The sequence below is a fragment of the Mirounga leonina genome, unplaced genomic scaffold (assembly GCF_011800145.1).
Source record: "Mirounga leonina isolate KUSES-001 unplaced genomic scaffold, KU_Mleo_1.0 Mir_82, whole genome shotgun sequence".
Lineage (NCBI taxonomy): Eukaryota > Metazoa > Chordata > Mammalia > Carnivora > Phocidae > Mirounga > Mirounga leonina.
This window is the reverse complement of record NW_023270825.1, coordinates 8,966,754-8,994,311: the sequence shown is the minus strand read 5'-3', so window position 1 is coordinate 8,994,311 and position 27,558 is coordinate 8,966,754. Positions and strand designations below refer to the sequence as shown.

General features: G+C 52.5%; 1 protein-coding gene across 1 annotated transcript in view; it reads right to left on the bottom strand.

The window, feature by feature from the left end:
* The window catches only part of SYNE3 (spectrin repeat containing nuclear envelope family member 3), a 90,158-nt gene that overhangs the window by 12,407 nt on the left and 50,193 nt on the right, over window positions 1-27,558 (bottom strand). The window contains exons 5-16 of the mRNA XM_034992791.1: window positions 25,478-25,639; window positions 23,432-23,779; window positions 19,923-20,059; window positions 18,721-18,895; window positions 11,791-11,973; window positions 10,724-10,867; window positions 9,551-9,685; window positions 6,593-6,754; window positions 6,283-6,455; window positions 5,701-5,830; window positions 3,949-4,107; window positions 699-848 (exon numbers count right to left, since the gene is read on the bottom strand). Of these exons, the coding sequence (XP_034848682.1) occupies window positions 699-848; window positions 3,949-4,107; window positions 5,701-5,830; window positions 6,283-6,455; window positions 6,593-6,754; window positions 9,551-9,685; window positions 10,724-10,867; window positions 11,791-11,973; window positions 18,721-18,895; window positions 19,923-20,059; window positions 23,432-23,779; window positions 25,478-25,639 (2,058 nt within the window). The remainder of the gene's footprint in view (window positions 1-698; window positions 849-3,948; window positions 4,108-5,700; window positions 5,831-6,282; window positions 6,456-6,592; window positions 6,755-9,550; window positions 9,686-10,723; window positions 10,868-11,790; window positions 11,974-18,720; window positions 18,896-19,922; window positions 20,060-23,431; window positions 23,780-25,477; window positions 25,640-27,558) is intronic.

Genomic DNA, 27,558 nt, shown 5'->3' with positions numbered 1-27,558 from the left:
CCCAGGTGGGATTCCGTCTGGGAAGGCCTGGGCGGGCGGCCACCAGGCCGGGGCTGCACTGACACCTAGTGGCCAGCATGGCTGTTGCAGGGACCGCGGAGCTGGAGCGCCAAAGCTTGGCGTCTGGGGAGGCCATCTCAACGGCCCCCCATCTGGGGCTAACCCTTGTGCCTCAGTTTCCCCGTCGCTTCTCGGGGAATAACAACAGCATCTCCTTTATAGGGCTGTTACGAGGACATCGCACTTCATAAAGGCTCTCATGACTATTACTATTGTTTTGTGCAAAGGGACACGGGGACCCCAGGGCCATGCTCCCCTCTATCACGCCTTCCCCAGCGGGGCATTCTGAATGCTGGCTCTGCTGCTTCCCAGCTCCATGACTCCAGGAGTTCCAATTCTCAGAGTCTCAGCCATCACCGCCCCCCCGCCAGCCCTTTGGAGACTGGAGACAGGACTGAATGGGGTCCTGAAGGTTTCAGCTCAGAAGGCAGCAAAGCGCTCCTGAAACATTAACCGCGACGGCTCCTGCCATCGTTCCTGGAGCGCCAGCCACATGGGGTGGCAGGACGGCCACGTGACATCTTAAAGCCAAGCACTAGGACCCGTGAGCATGGCCCAGCTCTGTCTCCCCACATGAACCTGGGCTCAGCCGGAGTCCCATCCCCGGGGCCTGGGGCCCGCGCTTCCTTAGCACCTACCAGCAGGTAGCCAGAGTCCTTGAGCTTGGACTTGTACAGCATCCACTGGTAACGCAAGTCCTCCAGCTCGTTGGAGGTCCCCCTTGCTGGCCCGAGATGGAGGAGGTTCTCGAAGAGATGCTGACCTTCTGGCACCCGAGCCTCCAGCTCCTGTGGGGGAAAAGCAGTGTCACATGTGCCCTCCAGATGGCCCAGACGGCCCCACCGGGACGGTCAGCAGGAGCCTGTCAAATTTCACTTGAGAGGAGGCTGGCAGAGCCTGTAAAGTGAGAATCCCATCGTGCAAATCCACGGGCAGTCGCTTTCTGGAACAATACAGAATGACCTCCACGGTCACTTCCATCTCTGATGTTCTAGAACCAAGTCCTCTGGAGGGCTTGACATAAGAGTTGCCATCATTATAAAAAGCTATGACTTTTCTGTTGGCATGGTTAAGCCTGGGCGTGTGCTATTGGGATTGGGCAGATTATCTTCAGGACTCCTGAGCCGTAGTGATGTGGGGGTAAGAGTGGGGCTCTAAATTGGAGTGCATGGGTCTAAATTCTGGCTTTGTAGCCCTGCTTTCACCCCATCCTGCTCGTAGTGTGATATGGGCAGTTTGCTTAGCTTCTCAGAACCCACTAGAATGAGAGCTGTACAAGAGTAAGGAGGCTTAACCTGGGGCAATTGCAAGTCGTCTCTGATACGGCTGGAGTTGGGCAGTGATGGCGAGAAATGAGTCGTGGCCAAATGTGAGGTAGGAGGTCTGCGGGAAGGACTCCCTGCTCATAATCCCCTAGGTGATTGGACCAAACCTCTCGAGAGGACAAAGTATTAAAAACACTTAAAAGGCATCAAAGAGTTGGCAAGAGGGCGAGGCACATCAGGCTAAAATCTGGGAAGTGATGAAGCCCAGAGAAGTAAGCCCAGTGTTCAGGCCTGCTTTTGCCTGCAGGACACCTGCCGTTCTGGAAGAAACAGTTGTGAAACAGATCATGCTTTTGGCAGCCTCACGGGGCTATGGAGACAAAGGTCAAGGTCTGGGCTCTGTAGGGGTGGAGACTCTCATAACCCGCTCCCCCTGTGGCTGAGGCTCCTAAAGGTGAATCCGAAATAAACTCACACCCTGTGTGGACCGAAGCCCACTCCAAGTCACCAGGAGCGCAGGGAGCCTCCAACATTGAACTTCGATTCCCTGGCTTCAGAACAAGAAAGCCCTCCTTGCCTGGAAGCCACAAACAAAATCCCCTCTGGAGAAGAGATGATCCTCAACCTCAAATGACCCCCATAATACCTCTATCACACATAATCAAAGCAGCCCCAGGGCGCCTGGGTGGCTCAGTTGGTTAAAGCAACTGCCTTCGGCTCAGGTCATGATCCTGGAGTCCCGGGATCGAGTCCCACATCGGGCTCCCTGCTCAGCGAGGAGCCTGCTTCTCCCTCTGACCCTCTCCCCTCTCATGTACTCTCTCTCATTCTCGCTCTCTCAAATAAATAAATAAATCTTTAAAAAAAAAAAAAAAAGCAGCCCCATACATGCAAGACACCGACAACAAGAACAGGCAGAAACAACACGCAGAAAAAACGTTCCTAAAATGACTTAAGATATTAGAATTATTAGACACGCTCGTTATTAGACACACTCGGTAAAACAGGTCTCTTTACTAGGCTCAAAGAATTAAAAGCCAGGCTTAAAAAGTTCAGCAGGGATCTGGAAGCTACGAAAAGTGACAGAGTGGTATTTCAAGAGAACTGGGTAGAAATTCTAGAACTGGGGAATATAGTATCAAAAGTTGAAGGCATAACAGACATGTGTAATAGTGACTGAGACACAGCTAAAGAGAGAATTAGTAAACCGGAAGGTAGGGTAGAAAAACTCTCCAGAATGCAACAGGAAGAGACTGGAGGATGAACAAGACACAAGAGAAGGGAGGAGACATAGAGCCCACAGTGAGAAGGAATACCATGTTTCAGCAGCAACACAGAAGGAGAGGGGAAGGGAAACAAGGCGATATGTTAAGAGGCAATAAGTTAAGAAAGTATCAGAGAATTTTCCAGAAAGACTCTAGACCACAGATTCCAGAATCCAGATGAATTCCAAATAAGAGAACTGAAAAGAAATCCAAACCCTAACATATCATAGTAGAACTGCTGAGAAATTAGGAAAAAGAGAGGTAGGCTGGGGCTTGGTTGAGAATGACCTCATGTGATATGCTTAAGGTGGGGGTGGGGGTGGACTCTATACTGAAAGGTTCTCGTCAAGGGAAGAACAAAGCCAGATTTATGAGGCTGAAGGTCACTCTGGCTGCAGAATTGAGCTGTGACCTGGATGGGGGCCCAAAAGGAAGGAAGGAGGCCAGCTGAGAACCTACTGCCATAAATCAAGGTTAGAAATGGTAAGTACCTAGATTAACATAGTGGTAGCAAGAGGGTGCAGAACAAAACACACCCAGGAGGTGGAATCCAGGAGGGGTGGGGGACTATTTAGATGTGGGAGTGGAGTAGAAAGAAGACTGGTGGTAGAAGGATGGCAAAAATGACAACGATGCTCCCATCCCACCTCCCCCTGCCATATCCATTCCCTTTGTAATATGACCTTGAGTCCTTCCCTTCAAGAGGTGGAGTCTGTTTTCCCTCCGCATGAATCTGGCTTGGCCTTGTGATTTTCTTTGTCCAACAGAATACAGGGCAGGTAATGCGGCAGTTCCTACTCTAGGCCCCAGAAGCCTTGGGTGCTCCCACTCGCCCTTGGACAATGCCTCTGCTCAAGAAGCCTGGGCTGCCCCACAAGAGGAGAAGAGATGTGTGGTCCATCTCATGCTCATCTCCAGCAGCCTGCCAACCCCCAGAGTAGAGCCACCCAGCCAACCTATAACTGACAGCAATCAGGGAGCCCCACAAAACCAGAAGCATTGCCCCGATGGGCTTAGCCTAGAAGCCCATGCTTCTGAATCATGAGTTAAATGAGCATGTGCTGTCTGAAGTCACAAATGGTTGGGATGATTTGTTACACAGCAACAGCTAACTGATTTCAGAGTCGTGATTAGTAGTGATATTTTCCAAGTTGGGGAAATACAGACGTAGGCTGAATGAACGAATGGTTCTTCTAAAATACGTGAACCAAAAAAGTTTAAGAACTGTTATTTATACACAAGTAAAAATGGCTCACAAGCCATGTGTGTGCTCTTTTTTTTTTTTAAGAACTCCCTGGTGGCAAACACGTCCATGGGGGCAAACCCTGTGGACAGAGGGCCTTTCCGTGGGAACAAACCTGTAGCTTCGTTTCCCTGGTCTTCAGATCCTTGGCGGTGGCCGTTCTCATCGCGATGATTCTAACCAGCTTGGCATTTTCCACCTCTAACCACTGCTCGAAGTCCCTCAGGAGCTGGGAGAAACCTTCATGGCTGCCGTCTTCCTGGAGCGGGTTTGCCTGAGGGAACACGCAGCAGCACGACCAATGCATCAGAGGTGAAACAGCCCCCTGGGCCCACATCCCGGAGGTCTCCTCTGAGGCAGAGGGTGGGGATGAGGATGCCCAAAGGTAAGGAGAGAGGCCTGGGTGGGAGGGGGCACGTCTCTGCATTCAGTGTGGCCACGTTAGGAGTTTAATTCTGATCCAGGTCCGGGGGTCCTGCGGGGTTGGGGTGGCCCAGGGGGTCAGTGTGGGCTGGTGCTCAGGGCGCCCTGGGCCCCCCGGGGCTGTGCCGCAGGACCTCGTGGATGGGTGCCCGCAGACCACGCAGGATCACTGCACTTTCAGCCCCGAGCTGCTGGAGCTGTGACAGTGGGTCATCGTGGTCACCTGCTGTCTCCTAGTGGCAGCCACCACCATTCCTTGCCAGGATGGCTATAACGGTGGTCACCCTTGCACAAACCTGTCCCTCTCCGGGCTCTGCAGCCAGAGGGAGCCGTCTAAAATGCAAGCCCGTCCAGCAAGGCTGTCGGTGTGGCCCTCTGAGAGCCTCAGTCCTGGCTCTGCTGGACCCCATGCCGCCAACCACCTTCCCGCCAACACCCCCACCCCCGGAGCCCGAGCCCCAGACACCTCTTGACCCCTGGCACATGTGCTCTCTCCCTCTGTGTGTCTCACACCGTCTCCTCTGCATGGGACACACCCCTCCTCTCCTCTCCCAGACTCCCGCTGGGCCATGAGGATTCCCCTACATTTTCCCAGGAGGCCTTTGCTGTCTCTGAACTGGGTCCCCGTCTCTCTGCATCAGCTCCTACAGCATCTGCCCTCTGCCCCAGCCCACTGCCCTTACTTAACTGCCTGTGGTTCCCACTTCCTCGCTCCTCAAAATGCGCTCCGATGCCTAACAGCCCGGGCGTCCCCCTCCAGCTTCAAGAAATGCAGAGTCCTGGGCCCTGCCGAAGCGGGATCTGCGTTTTCCTACGCGGGGAGCACACTGCAGTGTTAAGAGGCTCTGCCCTGGGGTCTGCGTTCCTGCGGGTCAGAAGCGCCTCCGCTTCGCCCACAGCTGGCCCCGGCCCCGAGCGCAGGCCTCCGGGGACAGCCACGCTCCGCAGGTGACTCGGGAAGGGGCAGTACAAGAATACAGGGGAGACTGAGAGCTGGCGTGTGGCTTCTGAAGAACGAGGAGGGAACGTCTTTTCAATGCGGTTCCTTGTTTTAAAAGCCGTCAAGAGAAGGGATGGACGACACTAGGTCATTAGGCTAGATCTTTTGGACAAAATACAGCTTATGGCACAAAAAAGGGACCCAGCCTGCATGACGCTCTCAGCCCTGTAGGGCCGGCTGGCTACGTCTTCTCCGAGGGGTGAGGACCTGTCTGCCCGAGGGACGCTTCTGACCTTCCCTGTGGCCTGGGTCTGGGGTCTCCGGGTCCCTCTGTGCCGTGGCACAAGGAGCAGGGACAGGTTCACCCAGGATGGGACGTGGCCGAGTCCTGAGCTGAGCGTGTGGCCCCTGGAGGGGAGGGGGCTTTGTTGAAGACCACCCCCCGCATCCCTGACTCCGGCCCCAGCCTCCCAGGGCCCAGGGAGCCCCACTAGGCAGACGCACCTGACGGGGACGCCTGGAAACAGGATCCATGGGATCGATGAGAAACCCGGCCTTCGGGATGTTGTTGGTGAAAATCATTTTCTTCCCTGAATCCACTTCCGTCTTTTGCAGCTGCCGGTTTCTGATGAGGCTGAAGAGACGAACGAACGACCCCGTCACTGCGGTGATGCAATGGGGACTCACCAGGTCACCGGGGCATCACGTGGCAGGAGCCGATCTTTCGGGTCGACTATCCTTCGGGTTTGTCAGAACGTTCCCCAGGCACGTGCATTCCCAGTTTCCCACTGGAGACCCACCTTATGCTGTCATTAAAGTGCCTATACCCATCGATGCAGGTGAGGCCCAAGCCAGCACGGGCTGGAGGCTCACCCCCCGCCGCCGCCCCGCTGGGGCGCTCCCCGGCTTCTACTGCTCCCACTAGAACTGTCCTTGGGCCAGAGCGGAGATGCACGGAGGCACCTGGCGCCATGCTCGGCACCCAGCCGAACCCCAGCCTCCTGTTCTAAGGGCACCACTGAGCTCTCCCCTGCATGGAAAGGGGGTGTTGCCTGAGACCAGGCTCAGAGCCAGGGACCCCCTCACATCAGCAGGCTTTCCTCCAGCTGCCTCAGGGCCTGCCACGACTCCATCAGCTCCTCTAGCTCCTCCTGGATCACGGCAGCCCCTTCTGGAGAAGACTTCTTCATCACCAGCTGGCCGTGCGCTTCGACCAGGGGCAGCTGGGCCTCCTTCTCCGGGAATTCAGCCAGCAGCCTCTAAAGGACACACATGCGAACACGCAGCCCCCACAGTGAGCTCTCGGGGCAGGGGTCTCTGCTCCCCTGTGTGGAATCTTTGGCCTCCCAACCTGCCTTCTGGGAGGCAAGTGAGGGAACTGGGACAGCCACCTTACCTCGACTTTGACCTCTTGGGACTGGGCGTCCCATGGGCCTGCATCCTCCTGGTGTGATTCCAGCTTCTGAGTGACCATGGCAATCCACTGTCGCAGCTCCAGCAGCTCGTGGTGGAAGGTGCAGTGTTCCCGCACACTCTGCTGGCTCCTGTCCGTGAGATCCTGTAGCACAGCCCCGGGGGGCCCAGGGCGCTCTGAGCGCTGGCGGCCACTGGGACTCTGGGCCCCTCCATTCTGCAGGACCCCCGGACCTGCCCTGGGGCAAGATGCCCGCCCCCGCCAGGGCTCCCCACCCAGCAGGAACACAAGAGGTGAGTCCTCCCTTCTGCCCAGGACAGGGAATTTATTCTGGAAAAACCAACTCTGGTTTAAAGTATCTCTAAGCCTGTCTTAACTTTTATAGACGGTACCATGTCTGGATGAGGGTGTGGGCAATCGGAGCTCCTGCCCACCGCTGGTGTGGGTATCAGTCATACCCCACTGGGGGAAACCCTAGGTCAGTATCTACTACAACTGAACACAGGCATCCCTATGACCCAACCGTTTCACCCTGGGTGTCTACATAACAGATACAAATATGATTTTCACCAAAAGGCATGCATGTGGTGTTGCTTCTGATAGCCCCAAACTGGAAACTACCCAAGTGGCCATCAACAGAAGTATGGATACGTATGTTGAGGTCGCTTCAGACAGTGGAAAATTTTACAGCAGCAAGAATGAGCAATCTACGCAACAATCTAATACATTATGAATGAGTGGACAGCTAGAAGCCAGAGACAAAAGAAAACGTTTCTGATTCAATGAAAATAATGTATAAAATCAGGCAAACCCAATCCATGGTGTTCCAAGTTGAAAGTCAGGTGCCAGGAGTGGTGGGCAGTGACCGTGGGGGGCATGAGGGGCTTTGGGGGCTGGGTGAAGCCACTATTATTCTGTGATTCTGTGTCATGATCTGGGTACTGGTAATGTGGACAGTTTTAAAAAATTCATCAAACTACACACTTAGATGTTTGCTTTTCTATATCTGATTATACTCTGATAATTTTTGAAAATGGTCTTGCTTCCCCCCCTGCCTCCTCTGGGTCAGCCACTCTCAGCTCTCTGAGGCTGGGGCCTTGTTCTTCTGTCTTCAGGGAAGGAGGGCCCCTGTCCTCCTGGTCACCCAACCTGGGGCCCTCTGAGCCCTCCCTCTCAGCCCACTGCAGAGCACTCAGACCCCAGGGTCTCCTGTGATCCCTGGCAGTGGCCATCATGGGCCCTGCCCTCCTGCATTCCAGATGCTGGCTGACACCATTGGACGCCAGGCCCACTAGAGCTGGGGACGCAGAGACAGTGCATCCCATCTTCCTGCAACAAACCAGTGACCAGAGCCTGAAGAGTCACCTAAGACTCCACTTCTCCACAATGTCGCCACCACCACCACCCCTCCTGTCCCCTGCTCACCAGCTCAGACCCCATGCTTTCAATAGCCTCGGGTCGCTTAGGGGGGTAGGTGCCCCCCAGGGGGAGACAGGAGGATCACCTGGGCTGTGGGGGAAGGACTTATTAGCACTTATTAGATTTAAAAAGCCCTGAGTACCACAGTAATAAAAGGGGGGCACGACTTCTTTGAAGAAGTATGTAGACAATAAATGAAGAGCCACGAGAGCGTTGGAGTATCAGCATTCCGCCAGCATTAGTTCATCTAGACCTTAGGCATCACTTAGATCAATGGGCATCTACAGGTGAAGCCGTGTTTCCTGGAAGCTCATGGGGCGGGGCGGAGGGGGAGGGGGGTTTGATTGTTGTGACAGTGATGGGGCAGGGATGACACCTGCAGATACAGTAAGAGCGACAGGTGTTGCCATCCTGCTGCCCCACGGCCTGCAAGGTTTCCTCGTGCCCTGCCTGAATCCACAGTGCTGAAAACCCTGCCCATCATGACCCGAGCTCGGACACTTCCCCCAGATGAGGGACAAACACAGAGGTTTCTGCAGTTCTAATAAACACGCTGATTTTTCCAGGAATGCCTCTATTTCGTCAACTGATGGAAGACTGTGCTTTGGTGTGACTGAAACTTCACCAAAGGTTGTTCACATTTTCAGAGAATCTCATAAAGTAGAGGCATTTCGGCTGTCACCCAGGCGGGGCGCATCTTCCTGTGACCACCTTCAGCGCTTACATGAAAGACAAGCATTTTATTCTAACTTGCCCTTTTTCTTTCCTATTACAGGAAGGGCATTACATGCCATTCTTAAATTGTGTGGGTCACTTATACTCTCTCTGAGTTTCGGGATGGCATGGGATGTTGGGAACATTTGTTATTAAAATAGGCTGGGTCCGGTAGAGTGGAGAAGCCCACCTTAGACCAAGTTCTCTTGAGGCATGGCTGCCTGACAGCCGGCTCCACAATCCCCAGGGTACTCGTGACAAAGGCAGACCCAGGCCCCCATCCGAATCAGCCGCTGAAACTTGTCCTCAGGCCAGTTTTGAAGAAGCCTGCACCCCATTCCATTCCCAGGGCTCAAGGGGCCATCAGAAATGTGCGTACCCCACGGAGCCCCAGGCGGCCGCTAGAGGGCACTGCAGAGGAGGCTCCACGCAGCCGCCATACAACGTTCAGTTGCCCTTAACACAGCCAATGCCCACTGCACCCCAGGGCTGCTGTGGGGAGCAGAGCAGCCTGTTCTGTTCCTTGGCCTCCTGGCACGCCTGGATTTGTATCTGAACCTGCTGTTTTGCTGACTCATGGTCCATCTACCCACTAGAATATAACCCTCCAGGGAGCAGGGGCTTTGGCTGTCTGGCTGGCGCCCAGAACACTGCCTGGCATACAGGAGGCGCTCAATAATCATCTGCTGAATGAATGAGGAAGAGAAGAAAGGAAGGGAAAAAGAAAAATGGAAAGGTTTGAAGGAAAAAGGAAGAAAAGGCAGAGAAAGACCCCCGGAGTGTAGGATCCCAGGTGCCCAGGTTTACCTCCAGAGACCTCTGCAGGGCCTGGTAGTCGGTAGAAATCTGGTCCATTTTGTGCTGGTGGCCGGGGTTCCCTTGGACGAGAGGCCTCATGGCCTCCATCTGTGCCCCCAGGTCCAGCGCCTCTTCCTGCAGCCCCTGCAGGAAAAGCAGCAAGTGTGGCTGTCCTGTTTGCCTCTTGTCATGGGAGCTGATCAGGGTGGGGGGCGCCTCTGAGTGGGGGGAGCTTGGGAGGGTCCTGGCATGATGGGGCTACCCCACCCCGAGAGCTGCACCATATGGCCATCTGATGGGCCTCCTCTCAGAGCTGGTGAGATTTTTAAAAGGAGACAAAAATATTCTGGGACGGGGCGCCTGGGTGGCTCAGTCTGTTAAGTGTCTGCCTTTGGCTCAGGTCATGATCCCAGGGTCCTGGGATCAAGCCCTACGTCATGCTCTCTGCTCACCGGAGAGTCTGCTTCTCCCTCTCCCTCTGCCTGCCACTCCCCCTGCTCGAGCTGTCTCTCTCTCGTTCTGTCAAATAAATAAACAAAATCTTAAAAAAAAAAAAAAATTCTGGGACACCAGCCTGGAAGGCATCTCTGGGGAGCAAACTCCCATCTGAACTCTTACTTGATGACCACCTCTCTTTGTGAAGAATCACACCCCAACTTGAGTTTCAAAGCCCCCGAATGCACCATTTTTAATGTCTTCCCAAGAACCCTCTTAATGTATGCATGAGCTATGCTGGAGTTTTAAAATAATTGTATCGCACGCATTTAAAATCTTGCAACTCCTTATCAAGCCGATAATTATCAACAGTCAGCCTGTGTGCAGTCTGCATGTGTTTTAAAACATTTATTCTTACTTTCAAAATCCGATTATTTAACTGGACCTCTGTACTCATGAGGAACACTTAGCAAAGCAATTTAAAGAAAAATGAATACACATGTTAGACTTTGGAATCACAGAGTAAACATCATTTTGTTGGGCTCCAGAATCAGCAGCTGCAGGTACTAAAGGTCTCTCAGAGGCCAGAAACCACCAGATAAATCAGCAGCGATTCAGACGAAAGGTCAGCTCAGGTGAAGGGGCTCGGTGGTGGCTGTTTGGCCAGTTATTGCTGCCGGAGGGGAGCTGCTTCTGGGCGCAGCGGAGAACCCGAGCCAGGCCACTCGGGCCCCACCAAGCCCTTACCTGCAACCTTGAAAGCTGGGCCTGTTTCCCAGGAAGGTCCTGCTGAAGCCCATTCTCAGCTTGGACCCTGCCATGGAGGTCTGAGAGCTTCTTCTGGAGGGGCTTAAAAGCAGCCCCAAAATCTTTGTGTTGGGCCAGCAAGCTCTGCGGAGACACACAACGGGCAGCACAGAAGTTAAGAAATTTCCTCACAGGCACCTTGTACAACCTGCCACTCACAACAATACGCTCTTTCTTCAGCCTTCTCCTGGCTGCCTCATACCCACTCAGGCATCACCCCCTCCAGGAAGCCTTCCTGGAGCCCTTGCGGGGGTTGGACGCCCTCCTTGGAATCACCGTGGGGTCCTCACATGACGGCTGTTCTGCTTTCTAGTACAGAACTACATCTCGTAACACATCCACACCAGGTCCCACCAGAGGCCTGTTTTTGGAAATAAAGTTTTATTGGGACACAGCCATGCCCACTCCTTTACAGCTGCTCTCCAGCTCCAAGGGCAGAGCTGGACGAGCTGCCGCAGAGACCCTCTGCCCCACTGACCCTCAGATGTGGGCTGAGTGTTGGCTCCTTGGGTGAGACGGATCCCAGATGTGAAAGAAGCTCCCGGCGAGTGCCCGGCCCCTCTCAGAGCCCCGTGAGCAGCTCACGCTCAGCTCATGTCTGTTATGTGAAAGAATACACTTCCCATCACCCGCCACCTTACACCTTAACTTCGGGGTCGTCATTCAGAAATGTGTTCCTAATAATATTGGTGTTCAGCTCTATGGTGGTTTAATTTTACAGGCGATTTTCTCTGCGTTTTCTCCTTTGACACCCGCCCCACCCTTCTGGGGAAGCCAGTTCTGTGTGACACGGTGTAGAGGGCGGCTTGGAGGGGGGCAGAGGTGGGGGCGGCAGGTGCCTAGGACACCAGTGAGAAGGCTCGCTCGTTCACTGCACCCGGTGTACGGCCGAGGAGCTGAGGCCGTGGGGACAGAGGGAGAGGGCAGGCCACCCAGCGGCCAGTGGTGCAGCTGAGGCAGGAATGCAGGTCGCCCCCCTCCCTCCCAGGAAGGCCCGGGACACCCACCTGCAGCTTGCTTTTCCTCTGCAGAAGGCTGTTGTGCAGCAGGTCCCGGTCCCGCACGGAGCTCACCACCTGCTCCAAGAGGGCCGCCGCTCTGTCCTGGCCGAAGATGCTCCTCAGCAAGTCTTTCTTCAGCTGCAGCACTGTCAGCTGCTCCTTCAGGCGGGAGCTTTCGGCCAGGGCCGCCTACGGCAGACAAGGCGTCCGGTGAGCCCAGGGCCCCGGCAGGGCAGGCCCGGGCTGGGAAGCTGTCCAGGAGCGCATCTGTCCTGCTGCATGTGCCCCGCGGGACGCACGCCTTTGTGCCGGGGGTGGAGGCGGCGGCAGGGTGCATCAGGGAGGCCCTGCATTTCAGGGTCAACGCGATTGCTCTCTCGCCCCCCACTTCCATCTTATCACCAAAGCCTGGGCAAGAACTCCACCTCCTCCCTAGCCACCCCACTGCCACTGTCCGGTGATCCTTTCCTCAGTGACCCCCCCCCCCATATCGCTGACAGCAGTGGGACTACCCCTGGGAGTGCTGTTGAGGACATTCTGAAGGGGCTGGGGGCCTAGGGGAGCATGGTCAGTGGGAATTCAGGAAGGCCCCCCAGAGGAGGTGACACGTGCATGGAATCGTGATGTGTAGGAGCTCGCCAGGTGAAGGAAGGACCTAAAGGAGACTTATGTGATGAGTAGCTGGCTCCCACGCAGCCGGAACTCAGCACAGCCCAGGTCCCACCTCCTCCAGGAAGGCTGCCCTGACCACATCCCCAGCCTACACTCCCTCTTCCCGCCCCAAAGCCCTGGGCCAAGCCTCGGGTTCCTGCTGCTTAATTCGCTGCTTGGGGTAAGCACGTCTTGCTGCTCTGAGGGCCCAGGGGCCCGGAGGCCAAGGGTCTTGTCTTTAGCTGGCCAGAGTCCTTCCATTTTATACATGTGATGTTGCTGAGATACTGAGCTAGCTACAGAGCTGGGAAGGAAGAACAAAGACCCCCAGCCAGGTAGGTAACTATAATTCAGGGCACAAAGTGATCATTTCCCTTAAAGTTTCGACGGAGCCCTATGGGTGTTCAAGGCAGAGCGGAACTCTCCTGGTTGGGGAAATCTGAGAAGGCTCCCTAGAGGAGGCAATTTTGCCAGCAGCCCTGGGAGGGCAGAGAGAGTCCCCGGAGGAAGGGCAGCACAAACATGGCGGACACAACTGAATTGGTTTAACCTTCCCACGAAGGCATGTGGCTTGTGATCAGCCAGAGAGAGGACAAGCCTCTTTAGGGAGAAGGTGCCCTGCACTCCCTTTTCAGCAAACCTGGACACAGGAGTTAAGAATTCGGCCTGGCCATCGTGAGTGTGAATTCCGTACTAGCTGGGAGGCCTTGGGTAGTTCTGAGACTCAGTCTCCTTATCTGCAAAAAACAGGCGTAGTCACACCCAACTCATGGGGCTGTATGAGGCTGACATGAGGGGAGGCCTAGACAGCATTTAACATGGTGCACATCCCACAGCGAGCACACACTAACAGACGGCCCTTCTCTGCTAGGGTCATTACACCAGCTCTTACGGGATGAACTGTGTCCCCTGCAAAAAGATATGAAGTCTTAGCCATCATCCCCCACAACTACCTCTGAATGTGCCTTTATTTGGAGATAGGGTCTTCACTGAGGTAACCAAGCTGAAATGAGGTCACTAGGGTGGACCCGAATCCAATGTGACCCATGTGCTTATTAAAAGGGGAAATCTGGACCCAGACACACACACGTGGAGGGAAGAGAAGGGGAGAAGCTGTCCATGTGACCACAGAGGCCGAGATTGGAGGGATGGGTCTACAGGCCAGTGAACACCAACAACCACCAGCAAACACCAGGAGCTAGTGGAAGCAGGGAAGGCTTCTCCCCTAGAGGCTTCAGAGACAGCATGGCCCTCCAGACACCCTGATCGTGGCCTTGCCGTCTCTGGAACCATGAGAGAATGAGGTTCTGTTGCTCTAAGCCACTGAGTTTGGGCACTTTGTTACAGTCACCTCTGGAAACGAATATTTCAGCCACGTCCAACGTTGGGACCTAGTGTCTCAGTTCTGGAGGAACTTTGCAAGTCCATAGGCTACCCTGAGGCTAGGTGTAGGAGCTGAGCCAAGACGTGTAGGAGCTGAGCCAAGACGTATCGGGCTGGCAGCTTGAGCTTAGCCCCTGAAAGCCATCCTTCCTGGGAAAGCCTGGTGAGCATAATCCAAGACATGATCCCAGCAGCAAACAGCATTTAAACATGGACAAACCCAGTCCTGCCCACTTTTCCAAAACACTGCTCTGCGAAACTCCTGTCCTGGGAGTCCTGAGTCACATTCTAGGAAGACAGTACCTCTCCCTCCTGCCTGGTACAGGTCCTGGTTAGCTTTCTGCTCCAGTGAGAAGGACAGGACGGAAATGCAATTGTGATCCAGCGGGAAAAGCACCTGCCGCCAAGTCAAACAGACCGGGGTCAAAGCCAGCCCTGACACTCAGTTGCTGTGTGACCTTGAGCAAGTGCCTTCCCCTCTCTGGGACACGGTTTCCTTAACAGTCAAAGGATAATAATAAAATTGTCTTGCCTTGCCTGCTTCATAAACCTGTTCCCAGGACCCAGTGTGAAAGCAGGAATAAGAATATAAGAGGAGAGGCTAGAACCCACCATTCTGGCCTCAGCTCTGCCTCTCAAGTGGCCTGACCTTGAACAAACGCCCTAACTTCTCCCTGGCTCCGGTCCCTCATCAGCAACATGAGGAGGAAAATGATGGAAATGGAGATCAAAATCTGTGTACACAGGTATTCAACATATACAACTGATGACAAGGAAAACTGGAAACAACCTAAATATTGTAAGAATGGAAAAGCATATTATGCAGCCATTTAGAGTGATGACTTTTTGGAAACATTTTATCTTTTTTCCTTAAATTTGTAGTTGAAGTATAATAGACATATAACATTATATTGGTTTGAGATGCACAACATAACGAGTCGATATTTGTATATGCTGCAAAAATGATCACCACAATAAATCTAGTACCATCCGTCACCATAGAAAGTTAGAATTATTTTTTCCTAATGACAATGAGAACTTTTAAGATTTACTCTTTGGGCAATTTTCACTATGCATTACAATATTGACAATAGTCACCATGCTGGACCTGACATTCCCATGACTTATTTATTCTATAACTGCAAGTTTGTACCCCTTGGACCCCCTTCACTCATTTTGCCTACCCCTGACACCCCGCCCCATTGGCCACCATCATTCTGTTCTCTGTGTCTACGAGTTTTGTTTTGTTTGTTTTTTGAGATTCCACATAGAGGTGGGATCGTATGGTATTTGTCTTTCTCTGCTTGACTTATTTCACTTAATATAATGCCCCCAAGATCCATCCATGTTACTGTAAGTGGTAAGATTTCATTCTTTTTTATGGTTGAGTAGCATTCCATTATATATGAGATATACATATATATCACATCTTCTTTCATCCATTCATCCATCAGTGGACACTTTGGTTGTTTTCAGGCCTTCACTATTGTAAATAATGATGCAATGAACATGGAGGTGCAGATACCTTTTCGAATTAGTGTTTTTTGTTTTCTTTAGATAAATACCCAGAAGTGGAATTGCTGAATCATAGGGTAGTTCTACTTCTAATTTTTTGAGGAACTTTCATACTGTTTTCCACAGTGGCTGCATCACTTTATATCCCCACCAACAGTGCACGAGGGTTCCCTTTTCTCCATATCCTCACTAACACTTGTTATTTCTTATCTTTCTTATCTTTTTGATACTAGCCATTCTGACAGGTGTGAGGTGATATCTCATTGTGGTTTTGCATTTCCCAGATGATGAGTGATGTTGAGCGCCTTTTCATATGCCTGTTGGCCACCTGTATGTTTTCTTTGGAAAAGTGCCTATTCAGACCCTCTGCCCAGTTTCTGCTGAAAAATCTGCCTATAGTCTCCTGAAGGTTCCCTTGTACGTAACACATTATTTTTCTCTTGCTACTTTTAAGATTCTTTAAGTTTCGACATTTTAATTATCGTGTGTCTCGGTATGGGTCACTTGGGGTTCATCTTATTTGGAACTCTCTGAGCTTCCTGGGCCTGGATGTTTGTTTCCTTCCCCAGGTTAGGGAAGTTTTCAGTCTTTACTTCTTCAAGTAAGTTTTCTGCCCCCTTTTATCTCTCTTCTCCTTCTGGGACATCTATAATGCAAATGTTATTCTGTCTGATGTTGTCTCCGAGGTCCCTTAAGTTATTTGCACTTTTTAAAATTCTTTTTTTCTTTTTGCTGCTCTGAATGTGCTCCAGTACCCTGTCTTCTAGATCACAGATCCCTTCCTCTGCCGCGTCTCGTCTGCTCCCGAACCTTCTAGTGTATTTTTCAGTTCAGTCACTGTATTCTTCGGTTCTATGACTTCTGTTTGGTACTTTCTTGTATTTTATTTTATTTATTTTTGTTGAAGTTCTCGTTGTGTTCACCCATTCTTCTCCCAAGATCAGTGAGCATCTTTATGACCATGACTTTGGACGCTTTATCAGGTATACTACTTATTTCCATTTCATTAGGGCATTTTTTTTTTTTCCTGAGGTTTTATCTTGCTCTTTCATTTGGAACATATTCCTTGTTTCCTCATTTTGCTTAGCAATCAATGTTTGTTTCTATGTATTAGGCAAAGAAGCCACCTCTCCCAGTCTTGAAGGAGTGGCCTTGTATAGGATATTAAACTTATTGCTCAACCTTGCCCTAGCTCTTGGTTGTCTCTGAAACTTTTGTGCTTGTCTGAGCAGCCTGTTTTTGTTTTTTTTTTTTAACATAAGCTTTATGCTCAACATGGGGCTCGAACTCATGACCCTGAGCTCAAGAGTGGCATGCTCTACCGAATGAGCCAGCCAGGCACCAACAGCCTAATTTATTTCTAATAGCTCCCATTGTTGAGGGAGTACCAAGACCTGCCAGTGTGTGGGAAAAAGGAATCAATCAACATCCAGTTTCAGGCTGATTAGAAGCCAGACTCTCAGGCAACAGCTCTTACGTGAATATATATAGTTCTGTGGGACCGCAATTGTAAACCTTGCTGGTCTCCAGGCCAGGTGATCTGGAGGTGTCTGTCCCCTGTGCCAAGAAAAAGCTCAGATGTGCCAACTAAAAATCTCAAAATATACAACTATATAACATGATCCCAAATATGCGAAAATTGTCATGAATTATTTAAGGCTTCTGTCTGCTGGTGACCATATTGCATAGAAATGGCTAGATGGATTTTCATCAGATATAAAGGGTATGGTATTACTTGGGATTGTCTGAGCTAAAATTGATTTTTCTGACACATGTAAAATCCTCAGGGCTCCCCAAAGTGAATTTTACATGTGTTGAAGGGCCTCCCCAGAAATACCAGGTTGGATAGAAAATGTGATGTTGTGTCCCTCCACATGTTAACAGTGGTCCTAAGGGCTTGTGGGATTTTGGGCGTTTTTTGTTTCCTTCTTCACAAATCTTTACATCTCCAAGCAGGCACGACTTTCATAACCAGAATGAAAATTAATATAAAATGAGGCTTATAATCTGATACTCTTTTGTGTCTCCTCCCACGCAGTATGTCTTAGACTCGCTGGACCTGAAAGTATTTTATGGACGTCAGAGCTCCACAGGATACCATCAGGCAGTGTTGACAGGCTAATCAGAGCCTGCCTGTTGATGGGCAGTTGTGGTAGATGCCACCGTCTCCTCACCCAACATTCATTCCTCCTTCTTGCTCACCTAACAATGAGCAGTGTGTCCAGATGGCAAAGTGCCCAGTCACAGGTGTCGAAATAAATTTCTAGGGTCAAGATGGGGCTGCTTCCACCCTGGATGCCAAGCAACAAGTGAAACTTCCAGGTAAGTTTTGAGTTCTCGTAAATGCTCTGCTTGGCCAGAAATGCATTATATCTAGTCTGCGATCCCCAAACATCAAGCCAACTCTCGGCCTTCTCAACCCAAACAAGGCTGGCCATTGGCCAATCAGATATTTTCTATCTGTTTTTTCCTTGTTCTTTATTCCGTATCCTATGAAACCTTCTGGCCGTCTGCCCCATTTTGCAGTTCTCCAAAAGGAGGCTGTCCACTTCATGAAGTGTTAAATAAAGTTTGTTCGTATCATCTAAATTGTCTTCTTTGATCACATTTTAACACAGGGTTATGTCTATAATCCATATAAGCTGGTCCTGGCAATCCCATCATTCTCAGCCAGTGATTGGCCGAGGGACAGTCATGTTACCTGGCCAACACTAGGTAAGGAATCTGCTTGGGCTTCTGGGAAGGAGGGTTTGCCTCCCTGTTCAAAATGGTGAATAGAGAAAGCCCTTTTTGCCCCCTTGCTGTTCCTTCTTGAACAAGATGTTGTTCACGTGAAGATGCAAGCTTGCTGTGGTGGCAGCCATCTTGGGGCCATGAAGGGAGATGTGGCTTGGAGCTAGAAAGAGCCTGGGTCCTAGAAGATACTGCTGAGCTATGAAGCCAGCCCTGAACCACCTGGAAGCCTCTGGATTTTAAGCTGCCATTGGTCAGAATTTCTGTCACTTGTCACATGATCCTTCTGTCACTTGTCACATGCATCCTTTACACATGCAGTAAAGGTAATGGCCTCACATGTTCTCCCTTAGAATTGCTCATGCTTCCCCCAGAGGACCATCTGCAGGAGGATCCTGGAGGGAAAGGGTGTGGGAGGGTCAGTACAAAGTCCTGCGGTCCACCCAAGAATTGAGGATGACCTTTGTCACTGATAACATTTCCTGTGCCAACTCAGGACTTGCCAGGCAGGTGCAGCGAACTCTACCCAGATTCCTGGAGCACCCAGGAACACGCCTGTCCCTGGAAGTCGGGCTACAGTGTCATGTCTGGCTGGGGGCCTTCCTCCTCCCCCCGCCCCCGCACTGGTCAGCCCTCCTGGCGGGACCTGGTTACCTCGATCTGGGGCAGGAAGGTGTGAATGGAGGGCAGGTCTGGCAGGCTGGCGGTAACATCCAGGAGCCTCTGGGCCAGGGCCCTCCACAGCTGCAGATCCTGCAGAGGCCGCTGGAAACGCTGCCACAGCTCCAGCCCTGTGGCATTGCGAAGCTTGGTGCTCTTCCCCTTCATGCTGCAAGGGGGAGAGAGGGGTCAGTTCAGAACTGAGGCCTCTACCGGGACCCCGAGGGAGCCCAGCGCACACTATCCCCATGGTGGGCTCTCCCCCATCCACAGGCTGCTGGGAGTGGCCATGGGGCCTCAGAGGTCTCCCCCTCTGGATTAACGTGCACTGGAAGTAAGCCAGTTCTCAGACAGACTTGCAGCCCAGCCTCATGACCAGAGAATCTCAAGCCTCGAAGAGGAATCATGGAGCCCCTAGCCTGGTACTGCCTATCCCCAGGCACCTCGCAGGAGCTAAAGCAAAATCGAAGAGACCATCACCCTGGGCCTCAATAATTTTTGGAAATAATCTCTCAACTACAACTTCCAGTCATAGGGAGCCAGCACATAAAACCTCAACAAGAGAAGCTGGATCCAGGCCCCTGCTCCGAGGTATAGACACACAGCAAGGGGGAGCCCCCCAAGTTCATTTGGAAGGAAGCTCTGTATCAGGCGGAAGGACGCAAGGTGCTCTGGATACATGGACAGTTGCGCTGTGTTCACAACACCTCTGAGGCTCATGGAGCAAAAATAGCTACAGGTTGCAAATTTACACTGTGCTCAGCCCCAGCGCGGGTGGATCTTCGATCTGCTGGTGTTTGCTGAGCTAGACCACCGGAGCCCCGGCTCTGCCTGAGCCCAGGGGCCGAGGCGGAGGTAGAGGCTGGTCTGAAGACAGGCTCGGATGCTGAGTCAGCACCATCTGCAGGCAGCGGGGTGGTGTTTGGCTCCTGAAGAGCCCTCCCTTTGGGCCATTACGTGGTGGACGCCTCCCCATTGTGATGCTACACAGAGACGGGATGGAAGTCGGTGAATGAGCCACGCCGCATGGAACAAAGCTAAGTCCAGTCCTCCTTCTGGGAACAAAATGCCAGGGGTTGAGGGCGCCAGAATTATGTTAGAGTTACCAGGTGTGATGGCCTTCGATGAGGTCAGAAGACCCTTTGAGCGTGAGGTTCAAGGCACAGCCCGAGTCCCACCTCCCTCAGCCCGGATACCTCTGGAACTCCTGGAGGGCAGCGACCACGCTGTCGGAGAGAGGCTGCGGGTTATGGGAGAGGGCGATGAGCTCCTTCAGCTGGGCCTGCAGCCGGGCCACCCGGGGCTCTTCAGCCACCAGCGCTGTCCGCGTTGTCTACGACACAGGGACAAAACCAGAGGGGCGTGGGAGAGTCAGTGACCGGGGGACGAGTGTGGCAGGTGGGAGTGGGCTAGCCTGGGAGAAGCCCGTCACCCAGGGCAGGGACTGGGGTCTCTGGAAGCTCAGCCCTGCTCTCCCGCTCTGTGCCCTGACCTTGGCATTTGCTCTCACCAAGCTGGTTTTTCTTTTATCACTGACCTCAGTGTTGTCCTGAGGGCCCGCACCTAATAATACAAAGAACGAGTATCTTGGGAACACTGCACCACGCTGAGTGCTCTGGGTGTCCCATTCACTGAAGCTGGGCAAAGACCCTAGGAAGTAATTCTCCGTGTCCCCACTGTATACCCAAGGGAACTCTGGCTGAGAGTTTCCTGACGGTTGCAGGGCAAGTAGACAGTGGACCTGACATGGGAGCTGGGCCCTCTGGCTCTTAGACTCTGTGGCACTAAAGGAAAACAACAATCTAAGGTGCTTTGTGAATCTGGTTCGTGTTATTGGCAGGCCGAGAGGATATTTCCCCTGAGCACTCTCGAACCACTCCATTCGCTGGACTGCATTCTGACACCAGACACAGCCCTTTCCTGCTGTCCTAGGAAGTGCGGAATTTGACCTTGACCTTGACGCTTGCTGGACCCGTGCTCAGTAGGAGGTGAGATGGGTAGTGGAAAGGGCTGGGCTTTGGCATGACACAGGCTGTCCGGGAAACCCCCTCGACCCCTTCCTAGCTGGGCAACCCTGGGCTGTTCCCTCATTGGTAAAATGGGGCCACCCCCTTGACCAGGCACTGGGTACAGAGCAGGAGCCTAAGTCGTGCCCCTCCCCAGCTGCCCCCCACGCAACCTTGAGCCTTGGTCCAGATCCTCCACTCACAGGGACTAGTGAACCAGCCAGCCTCAGTCTTGGGAGAACCACAAGTGAACTGGGACCAGCGTGGAGCTCAAGGGCGCAAGCTCAGATGGATGGGAGGCAGCCGCTAGGGGCAGGAGGGAACACCGTATGGGCAGCGGGATGCGGAATCTGTCCACATTCAATCATGAAGCAAATGTAATGAAATCCGTACAAGTTTTCATAGAAGAGGAAGACACAACTGGTGTGTGTGAACTCGCAGTTTCCAAACCATTCAAAAGTAAGCCCCGCACACCCGCTCCCAGGAAGGCTGGCCACGCTGTGGACAAGAGACACTTGGCCTTCTGCACCCATGATGTGGGCATCTTGAGTTTCTGGATTGCTGGGATGCCCGGGAGGGGGGCCGTGTGAGGCAGCTGTGGTCGACACTGCGTTAGTCACAAAACCGCTCTGATTTCAACCTCAGGCACAAAAAGTCTCCCTGAAGCCGATGAATGGTCCTGCCTGGTCTGCAGGGGGATGCCACAGATCACTCCCTGGCCCTGTTCTCTGTGGGGGAGGGTCTCGGGACTGGGACCGAGAGATCAGGACATCACGGCCAGCCTGAGCTCCGATGTCCTCGCTCCTGGTCCTTGCTTCTCACTGTGCTAATTTACTAAAGCTGGGAGTCTGAGCTGTTACAGCAGGTTAGAAGCATGTGCTCTAGAGTTAGACTGTCTAGGTTCAAGTTCAAATCCCTGCCTCCACCTATAGGGTCATAACCACAGGCAAGTCTTCAACTCATGAGTGCCTCAGTTTCCCCATCTATAAAAGGGGATCATGGCAGTGCGCCCCCCCCCCCCCCCCGGCAGAGGTTTGTCCAGCACTCAGCACATTGCATGCCAGGTAAATAATAACCGGACTGCGTCGGTTTGAAGGTGAACACGTGGCTCTTTCACCTGGGGTCCTGACACTACCACCTTCTCTGAAGTAGGCCTGTTTCTCAAAAGAGGGAACAGTCCACATTTCCTTCTTGGTGCAAGATGGGGTACATGCCCTCTACCTTTCCCCTGCTCTGCTGGGCCACGGCTGCTCCTGGCCGAACCAGGTGGGTTTCGTGGGCCTCGTCCCAGGGCACCCCGCCACTCCGAGGGCTGGGTTGGAGGCGGTCAGCTATGTGTATGCCTGCTTCCTCCTACAGAACGCATAGTAAGTGCAAACAACAACCGTGTGAATGCTCCCCTACGAACAAAAGTCAGAAATTCCACACTTCCTTTCATTGATTGCGGTTAGTCCCAGCTTGACTGTAATTGAGAAGACACTGGAACCAGGTGGGGCAGAGAGGTCCTAGGGAGGTGATCAGCCCCCTGCCTCAGGACAGGCTTCCTGACACACAGCCGGGCGCAGGCAAGGAGCTCTCATGATGGGACAGAGGCAGGGCTTTCTAGGCTTTCCCTCCCGACTTTGTCCTCTTTGAGAACCGGCTTTGGCAGGTGCTATGCCAAGCACTTGTTAAGCTTTCATGGGTTCATTCCTGTTCTGCATACAACTGAGGTTTAAAGCACCTCTCCCAGGACCACGCAGTTAGCAAGGAGAGAATGCTGGACCTGCGCCCAGGCAGTCTGACCCGAAAGCCCCCGCCCTTGACCCCTGTGCTCTCCACCTCCACCTGCGCTGAGGCGGACAGTCCTAAAGAGGAAGCACGTTCCCTCTGGGCAAAGGTGGTTGCTGCAGTGGAATCTGGGCTGCTATGAGGCTCAGTGAGCCCTAAACACTATGTGCCTTGTTTCTACCCACACAAAAATATTTTTGCAGATGGGCAAGCATTAGAAGGAAGAGAAAAAACAGAACAACAATGCAGACTGGAGGTGGGATCTGGGTAGTTTTTCTCTTAGACATTTCCCCTAATGGCGCTAATGTGGAGCTAACCCAGTGAGTTAGTAAGTAAAGATAGGAGTGGGGGAGGATGTGAATCCTTATTTAGAAATCTCTCTGTCCATAAGTCAGACCTCCTGAGTGTGTACACGGGTGGGAGGAAGGCGAATGCACTCTGCACGCTGTGTCTGGGTGGGAAGCCACCCCACCCTCCCAGGATGGGCATTGTCTGCTGGGTCTCCCCCGAACCCCATCATCTCTACACTGAAGAACTTTCCCTCTGACCTAACTCTCCCGGCTCTGGGCTCAGGAAGTCCACCCCACATCCCACCACTGGGCAAGGGAATGGCAAACTCAAAGCCAATCCACCTCTGGTCTTATTTACCCTCTGACTCATCGTTTGATCCTGGGGATGTTGGGGGTGGGGGGAGTGAAATCTCTCCAGGCCTCAGTTTCCTCATCTGGAAAATGGGTACAAACACCTAACTTGCGTATTACACCCAGGGAACTCAGGTTACCAAAGATCCAGGGAAACCAAAGTGAGTGTACTTAAGGCTTAGCTTGATTCACGCCCCCTGCCTCCCCAGGCAAGGGAGCTCCAAGTGGTGAGGCCCCGAGGCACACAGGGCCCCTGGACGGTCCATGTCTTAGCCAATCGCTGCTTACCGAGTAGAGTCTCCAGCGGGCCACCAGCTCGTCCTCGGTCCCCGCCTTTGCTGCGGGCTCCAGGGCCTCCTTGGCCAGCCTCTGGAGGTCCTTCCTGAACTCTCCCAGCTCGGCCTCCAGCTGCTGCCACTGCTGCTCACAGGCCCCCATGGACCTGAGCAGGCCCTGCAGCCGCTCCTCCTCCTCCTTCCAGAGGACGCACAGCTTCTCCAGAACTCTGCGCATGTCCTCCAGTCCCTCGGTGATCCTCTCTGCACCCAGAGGAGAGGTGTTCTGGATGATGCCCACAGCCTGTTCCTCCAGCCTCCTCAAGGACTTCTCACCCTGGGGAAAATCATCGGCGATGTCCTAAAGGGGGCAGGGGGGTGGGGCGGAGACGGAGAAATGCATGAGGGGAGAGAGAAAAGATCTGCTGCATTTTCCCGAGTCCCGGGGAAGGTCATGCTAAACACCCATCCCTGATTCCCAGGTTAGAGTCCAGGGCGCCTTTCCAAGGAGTGGACTGTCTGCCTTCGTTAGCATTGACTCGCAAGGTGAGGACAGAATTCCCTTCCGGTGTCTTTTATAGCCATTTGATTAAGTCAAGGAGAAAATCTCTGTTGGGTCTATCTTTAACCCTCTCTGACGTTTGTTGATCTTCCTTTCTAACGAGGACGGAGGCAGCCTCAGGCCCGGAGCCTTCGGCTGGCAAAAGTATGGAGCCAAAGAGAGCCTAGTGACCCCATTTGGTTTCATTATATTTATTTTATGGTTCTCTACAAATTAGGAGTGAGTGCTGGTTTTCCATTCATGACAATGATGTAAATTTTCCCTTCAAATAAAATATTCATCCACTTTTAATTTAAAAAATTTATATAAACACCTTTAAATCTATTTTGTTTGAAAGTGCCTTCAAAATATTTCACTTTTTTATTGAACTGTCAACGCATGGAGTCAAGTATATAGATCCTAAGCACTACTGTTCAGATGGTTTTGAGAAATATTCACACCCGTGTAGTCCACACTGTGATCAAAATGTAGAGTATTTCTAATATCCCAAAAGCTTCTAGAACTCCACATATCTGAAATCATAGAATATATTAGCTTTGGAAACTGGCTTCTTTCAGCAAAATGCCCTTTAGATTCTTCCATGTTGTTGTATATATTAGTACTTTATTTTTTTTATTGTGAGTAGTATTCATATATATATATATATCTCCTGTTCATATATATATATATTCATATATATCTATATCGATATCTACATATATATCTCCTGTTCCACGATATGTTTATCCAGTACTCTGCTGATTAAAATCTGAGTTTGCTTTCAGTTTGGGACTATGACAAATACGGTCTGATGAACATTCTCATACTAGTCATGTAAGATGTTTTTGGGTCATTGTTCACTGGTTTTTTTAAAAAAGAGTCACCTTAAGTACAAATATGAAATAAATGGTACAGGGGCTGTATATCTATGGCAAAACTTATAATGTGGTCCTTGAATTACTGACGGTAACTAACACTCCCTTTACAGAGGACATCAGAAGCTCATTCAAGGTCACAGCCATTCAGGAAGGCCAGAGTGGACCAAGCCTCTCACCACCGCAGGCCTGATGCCTACACCAGGGTTCCTTACCCGAGGCATTCTGACACCTGCAGTGGGGTCACTCCATTGTGGGGGCTGCTCTGTGCATCACAAGATGCGTCGCAGCATCTCGGGCCTCCACCCACTAGATGCCATTAGCATCTCCACCCCCTGCTGTAACCACCAAAAGGTATCTCCAGACATCGCTGGAATGTCCCCTATTTGAGACCCACTGGTCCAGACCATGCTGCCCCCGCCTTGGGTTTCCAAATGCCCTGCTGGCTCAGAGATTTCCAGAAAGCAGCAGAGGCCCCAAACATATCGCACTAGATTCCATGCTTCTCATGTGGGGTCTGTGTGCCGTGGATTTTGTATCTCGTGGCCCCCAGCACACCCTATTAAACAAACGACAACACAGAGCCCCCATATCTAAGCGTTTCCTCAGTGGCCCCCTCTGACAGAGACACAGCCCAGTTTACCTGCAGCTTGGAGAGACGGTGCTGGGTGGACAGTCTGCAGCTCCGTCCCACGCAGCTGCTCACCTTTTCCACCACCGCCTTCAGCCACAGCTGGAACTCATCCACATCTGCCTGGAAATGCTCATGCTCCCGGGTCATCTGCTCCAGCAGACTCACTCTGTCCTGTGGGAGGGGAGGAGAGTCACCACCTAGGAAGGTCCCCAGCCCAGAGCGCCCCTGGCCTTCAAGGCCTGCCTCTGTGTGTGTGTGTGTGTGTGTGTGTGATGCACTCAACTGTCCGTCCTTTTGCCGAAGATACAGACATCCCCAGATGCTCTTCTCTACCTTATTAGAGTCAACCAAGAGACTCTTGGTCAAAGCATGTCCACACTGGGCCTGTCAACGACATGTTTTCCTGCCATGTCCTGGGGGTAGCACGCAAGACGGGGGCATTGTAACAACTCCTGCTACACAAAGTGATCACTGGAGCACTCGCCAAGGTGCCAGGACCGCTCGAGGAACTTGAGGTGCATTACCATCCCATTGAGCTCTCCTGCCCACCCCATCAGCTGACACTATTATTATTATCCTGGTTTGACAGATGGGGAAACTGAGGCATGGAGCGATGCCTCAGAGAGCACTTGCCCCAGGTCACCTGGGTAGGAAAGCACCAAGATTCAAACCCAGAAGGCAAGACTGGGCCAATGGCATTTGTGGTCCGAGCCAGCCGTGTCTGCAGGGCATGCAAATAAGCAGCAGGCTGCCCCCACTTCCTCACGGGTACGGTGATGTTGCTAGCATGAGCTGGAATCACCTCGCTTTGCAGACAATCCCACTCTCGCTCTCACCACTCAGGGACAAGATGGTGTCCTGAGGGCGGCTGTCATGGGGAAACAGCAGTGTCCCGGTTATAAGACCTGCACCCCCAGGGACTCTGTTTCTCAAACATATCCCTGATCACACAGCCTCATTTCTCTAAAGCCCTCCATGGCTCCCCACTGCCCACAGGCCCAGATCTCAGTGCTGCAGCCTACGGGTCAAGGGCAGGGCCCTGCGGTCAACACCCTGGGCTCGGGAGCCCACTGCCCACAGCTTGAACCCTGGCCTGCCTCGTGCCTCAGTCTCCGCACCTGTACCTACGGTTAATAATAACAGTCCCCCACCTCATTGGGGTGCAGTGGGATTAAATGCAGAGCTCACACAACCCCAGAATCACGCTGGGCAGCTAGTCAGCACCTAATACCTGTGAGCCTTTGATTCCTGTCACTTGCTGTCCCCTGTTCTCTCGTCACACGAGCGGGAGTGGGCAGGTGAGCAGCTCCACCCAGATACACTGACCTCCAGGCCCCACCTCCTCCAACTTGGCCCGCTGCCCCCAGGCTCAGTGAGCAGCCTTCCCTCTGTCCTGTGCTTTCCTCCTGGCCTTGCCCACGCCTTGTCATCCGCGGGGGGAGCCAAGGGCTCCCGACGCACCGGGCTCTGGTTGACTTCCTCCCCAGGCCCCGCGCAAGGTGGCTCTGTGAATGAACGCTTCCCTAAAGGCAGGGAGAAATCAACACGGAGTGTGGCCAGCAGAGAGAAGTTTTCAAGGAGAGCCAAGAAGAGCGAAAGAGGGGACTTCCTTTTCATAAGCACACGCTATGTGCCTAGAACCCTGGAACATGGCAAGCACGATCTTAATTTTCCCAATGATGCCAAGCCCGCCCATTATGCAGATGTCCAGGCTGATGTTGGGAGGTCACGTAACTCTTGAAGGGCCTTCTAGACAAGATTTCAAGTGGCCAGTGCCCAATTCCAAAATCACGGCTCCGATCCAGAGGTGGGCTGACTAGACAGTGGGTGTTTCTGGCTTTATCCGCCCTGTGGTGTCTTGTGCAGCCAGTTAAGGTGCTAGGTTGTGGCTCACAAGCTGCCAGAGGCAAACCCGTAAAGCAAGCTGTATTCCCATAAAACTCAAATGTGGACACTGGAATGTGAATTTCGTATCCTTTTCACATGTCCTGAAAGATTCTGCTTTTTATTTTCCTCCCTTTAAGGAGGTAAAAGCCATTTTCAGCTCGCGGGCCGTACAAAATCAGGAGATGGGGCAGATTTGGCCCACA